The sequence below is a fragment of the Micropterus dolomieu genome, linkage group LG02, assembly GCF_021292245.1.
Source record: "Micropterus dolomieu isolate WLL.071019.BEF.003 ecotype Adirondacks linkage group LG02, ASM2129224v1, whole genome shotgun sequence".
Taxonomy (NCBI): domain Eukaryota; kingdom Metazoa; phylum Chordata; class Actinopteri; order Centrarchiformes; family Centrarchidae; genus Micropterus; species Micropterus dolomieu.
The window spans coordinates 14897672-14902919 of NC_060151.1; the positions used below are offsets into that span (position 1 = coordinate 14897672).

Genomic DNA, 5248 nt, shown 5'->3' on the forward strand with positions numbered 1-5248 from the left:
TCGGCCCAACTGTTAGCCAACACAGCCTGCATGTTTGAACAAACATTGCTTGTGGGCTAATAGTGTTACAGGCAGAGGATATAAAATGTGTTGAGGTATATATATATATATATATATATATATATATATATATATATATGAATCGTATGTGGAATTTGTTCCAGATATAATTCACTTACGTAACAAACAAAACCTGCAGTCTCCCAGCAGAAAGCATAATTCATTTTTTGAACAAACCCATTGTGAGTGAACTGTCAAAACTGTTTGCTGAGGACATACCAGTGCCCCAAACGGGTGATCTAAAAATGGATGTGGGCGTACCCAAGAAAAACCTGATTCTTCTCACTTCAGGACAGATTTGTCCAGACATGTTAGAAAACCCTCAAATACTGTCTTTTAAAAAATACCTGTATCAACAAGCTCAACCACAAAAACCAATGACAAACTGAACAGGTGCAATTATTTTCAAGCTTTTTAATACAAACTTAATAAACTATCAGTCCCTCTTAACATGTAAGACACCGACTCCAAATACTTTGTTATACCGTTTGTTTTTATCAAGTATTGCACAATGTAGGTACAAAATTAATATACGATTACATTTTGTCCATAATATAGCAAAAATCTTTAAACTCTTAACAGAAAATACAACTCTTATGTTTTTCAAAAAAGCAAATATTCTTTAAATCCCACCACTATGGAATATTCTGTACACAATCTTTAGAATAGTCAATGTTTTTTTTTTTTTAAGATGGATTCATTTTATAATCTCAATAAAAAAAGAAAACATAAAGTTGCTGCAGCCATCACAGATCACTGGAGTAGTAAAAAGATATAAATGCAATACCATGTTGTAGAAACAATAGATACTCTGATATTTTACAAACTCTGTACTAAATTAAATTATACAATTAGAAAAAAGACCAGGAAATCCCACTTATTTATGCCAATTTCTTGAAAAATTGGCTGTGTCCAGTTATGTTTAAATACTGAAGGAGGCCATGACTTGTGGTGGTGGTTTTTTTTGTCTTTTTTTATATATCTTAAAACAGTCACATAAAAAAAAAAATTGTGCTTGGTTGGCAAAAGAAATAACAATGATGCATGTTGAAGTTTAGTTAACCAAGCTTGGACATCTTGTACTAAAAAAGGTATAACTCAAGGGGGCAATGTAATTCACCCTCGGGCTCATGCTCTTTGACTCGTTACATAGATCTTACAGCTGACAAGTCACTTTTTCCTTTAATCCATGACATTCTGTTCTTGTTTTTTTCATTTTTCAAAATGTGCATTTGTGTTTGTTTCCCCCCCATCACATTATCTCTGGTCGTTTCTGTGTGAAGTAGTAGCTTAAGTAGTACCTTTACGTGTACTAGTTGGCCATAACTGGCTGGAATTGCTGGTTAGAATACTGCATGTTGTTCAAGCTGAAATTCAAGCCATCCATAAGGGACTTGTCGTTAAGGCCACCGTAGGCCGCAAACATGTCGAAGGCATTGCTGTACTGCAGCGGGCTGAGGCTGAGTGAGCTGTCCCCAGGGAAGAGAGCACTTTGGCTGCCCTGGCCCTGAAGGCTGGGGAACACAAACTCCTTGGCATTGGGGGACAGGGCTGAGGGCTTCTGGTGCTGCTGCTGCACGCCGAGGCCCAACCCGTACAGAGAGTGCATGGAGGTGGAGATGGCTTTCTGTTTCAGGAGACTGTTCACATTCAGGCCCAGGTTGGTGGGAGAGGTACGTGCCACCTTGTTCCCAGCACTGTTGCCGCCATTGTTGTTGCGTCCGCTGCTCTTCATTTTAGTGGAGCCAAACTTGGTGGCGGCGAAAGTGGCTGTTGTGAAGGTTAAAGGCTGCGTGGAACGGGGCATAAAGGTGGGGCTGACGGCTGCTGAGTGGCCAAAAGGAGGAGAGGGTGAGCTGGAGCCCGGAGAGGCCCCATTCACAGGCTCACTGATGGGCATGAAGACCTGTGCGTCAGGATTGAAACTGTTCTTGATCTCCTTGTCCAGATCAAGCCCCCCAGTGCTAGCTCCACTATCATTGCTGTCGTCGACGTACAATACTTTGACCGGCCCCTTCTCCCCGATCTGATAGGACACCTCAAAGGGGTCAATCCACACGCTGAGGTCCTGGGGCAGGTTGTTGCGGACATCCTCAATGTCCAGCCCACTCTCTTTGGCTGCCTTCTCCACCACGGGGTCCACCTTCTCCCCAACGTGGATACATCTGAATCCTGAGCCCTTGTATGGCTTGTCTGGGTACCAGTGCCCCTCATATTTCTGCTTTAGCTGCCTCTCCAGCTCCTCGCCGAAAATGTTGACCCTCCGCCTTGGCAGCTTGTTATACAGGTACGAGATGATGAAGTTGAGAGCTACTTGGATTTCAAGCTGCATAGCTAACTGCCGACGTTTACCAGGTGCGTGAAGATTAGGTGTGTCTGACCTTGAATGTGTCCACTGGGTCTGCTTTGTTTATCCGTGGTTGGCAACACAAATGCACTCCTAGGCAGGATGGCGAACGCAACCAGAACGTGGATAAAACAGGTTCAAAAGCAAAAGTGCTGGTTTTGTAGAAGTGGCGTCCTTCCACAGGGTGTGATAATGTTTTCCTGCAACAAGAAAAAGAAACAACACGTTTTAATAATTAATTTCAACATGTTTAGATACATTCATGTGAAAAAGTTAATGTTTAAGAATACCAAGTTGAATATTCAGACTATAACAGACTGTTGAGCTCATTTGCCCTTTTTACCCACTTGAAATCATAACTGCAGACTTTATAATTCGAGGGCAAGTGTCCTTTATTATTAACGGTCTGTTAACCAGTGCATGTTACAGGTTTGACTGCTGTGAGCTCATAAATTGACTGTCACACAGCAACAACAACCAAAGCAGAATTCCACAGCTACAATAAGGTAACAGAAAATGTGCTGTTATTGCAGAAATGTTAATAGAGCCCACTGATCTGGGATCTATATGCTACTTATTGTTCATCTGGCAATTCATTGTGCATATGGTTTTTACAAATAGCGGGTACTGAGCACATTAATCTCGCACTAGGGCTCGGGAATCCTGTTACATAATAGGTTATACTGGATAGCCTCCATACAGCCGGAGACAGGAAAACTAACGCGGGGGTTGTTGCATTTAATCAATGAAAGGGGTAAAAGCAACTTGGTAAATGCCTTGTCAACAATGCCTCGTGGAGGATAAGTTGGCAAGGAAATGATTCAAAGTGGATTTCAAAACTTTCAATCTCTGTGTCACTGTGGCTGGTTTGATAAAGCACGGCTTCCTACATTAAAAACAATGTGGAAATAAGACAACATACTATTGCTACACCCATATGTTTGGCAACTTTGACACAGGGAAGGCGAAACATATTTACATAACTTGCAAATGTCACAAGCTATAAAACCAAATCCAAACCAAGTAAGTTGTGCTATGTAGAATAATCCCAATGACAAGAGCTGGACTGAGGGATGCAGGCAGTGAGCTTGTCAAGGCTGTTTATATACGCCTTAAAGTTGATTAACAAATTCAACCTATGGAGGAAAACCATTAGCGTCTCCGTCATAAAACTGGCCTCGAAAACTGTAGTCTGGAAGAAATTCCTCACCGTTACGAAATGGCTACAGGTCTTGAATCATCTGATCAGTTTAATATTGTTACAGAATATGCAGGACTATAACGGTTACAACAGCCTATACTGACACCGATGAAACAAAGCTGCACTCACGTAAGAAATGAATAAGTTCAGGAGCACGTCAGACGCATTTCAAATTTCTGAGGGAATATTGTTGTCTTCTTTTAAACTGAGAGGAGAATAATAAAGGGCATACAACACAATTCCAACTCACGCGCGCGCTTGCACGCACGCTCACTCTCACTCTTACACACACAGACACACACACACACCCCTCCCTAACTTCGTGGACTGACGCAGCAAATCAGCTTAGTAAATCTGAATAGAGCCACAGTACGACAGCCAGCAAAATAAATACATTAACATCAGATACACCACAAGCAACAGACACGAGTCAGCTGGAAATACTTACTTTTTTGTAAAAAATACAGATTCTCAGTAGCTCTGAAGTACCATTAGTTAGTGCAAATAGGAAAAAAAGTAGAAATACTTTCTTCACATATAATATATTATCAACATTACAAAAAAGTATTCCAGTACATGTATATTTCGGAGGATTGGCGTTTAGGTTTGCTTCGGTTTCGGTTTTTTTTAGCGTTTTTTTCTTCTTTCAGCAGGCTCGCAGAGTAGCTCCCGCCTCATCGGGAGTTTTGCAACTTCGTCCCCCTCCTGCCACAGCGTTGCCTTTATTTATAGCTTTCCTCCGCCATGGGCACGAGGTAGGCGGTGATGCGGTTTCAGAGGTCAAAACAATATGAGCGGCCGCGATTGGTCCAAAGTGCCAGTCCCGCCCTCGGAGTCGTGCCTGAGCCGTGCGCTCATTGGCTGGTCTGCTCCGTCAATCCGAGACAGATGATTCTGTGAAATGGGAGAGACGCCCGTGATGAGCGCTTGCGTCAGAGATAACTTAGGTCTGTGCGGGCAGCAAAAAGGCTGAAGTTATTAATGTTAAAAACACAAGCGGCATTATTTAAAGAGTTATCCCGTCTGTGTTTGAGTTGTGCTGAAACAAATGCTTTTATCAGTGTGAAAATGTCGCATTGTAGATGTTTTACATTCTACAACTTCCGTCTGATTATTCAGGGTCATATTTGCTGGTCTGATATCATTAGAGTGTCCCTTATTTTAAAGAAACACTGTGCTATTAATTGACAGACTACTTAAGCACTGTACACAAGACTCGCTGCTCTTATAATGGCTGGTTTATTCCACACAGCAGAGCTCTAATAGGAGCCATTTACGCGATAATAATCTCAGTTATATCACATGCTTCCCTTCTCTCACATTTTGTTCACATAAGACTTTCATTTTTCGTGACCTGCCACGAAAAAACTGCAGGAGTTATGATGAATGTATACTGCCCTGCCTGAGAGGAGATTCCCTATAGCGGAACAATACAGCTGGCAGCAGTGTGGGTGGTGCTGAATGCTATCTACAAAACACACGCGCTGATTGGTCTAAAACGGGGCAGGAACCCTACGGTGAATGGTGTACCCGTATCCAAGGTGCTGATGTAGGCTGCGCACGTCATCGCTCGGCTCAACGCACGCTGTTGCCAAATTTAAAGTGCACTAACACACATAGGGGTATGGGCATGATATGAA

The 5248-nt window shown here is 42.3% G+C and overlaps 1 protein-coding gene across 2 annotated transcripts; it reads right to left on the reverse strand.

The window, feature by feature from the left end:
• Window positions 1-459: 459 nt before the first annotated feature.
• tob1a (transducer of ERBB2, 1a) lies at window positions 460-4313 on the reverse strand. 2 transcript variants are annotated; one of them, XM_046041286.1, is made up of 2 exons: window positions 4057-4313; window positions 460-2607 (listed from the first exon to the last, which is right to left on the reverse strand). In XM_046041286.1, exon 2 carries the CDS (start codon window positions 2390-2392, stop codon window positions 1373-1375), a length of 1020 nt encoding a protein of 339 aa, XP_045897242.1. In that variant the 5' UTR covers window positions 2393-2607; window positions 4057-4313; the 3' UTR covers window positions 460-1372. The 2 variants fall into 2 exon arrangements, with proteins under 2 accessions (XP_045897242.1, XP_045897246.1); XM_046041290.1 differs by having other exon boundaries at window positions 4053-4313.
• Between the last annotated feature and the right edge of the window lie 935 nt (window positions 4314-5248).

Bases quoted from the DNA above. Each gene is read 5' to 3' on its own strand.
- tob1a (XM_046041286.1), bottom strand. From the start codon at position 2,392: ATGCAGCTTGAAATCCAAGTAGCTCTCAACTTCATCATCTCGTACCTG.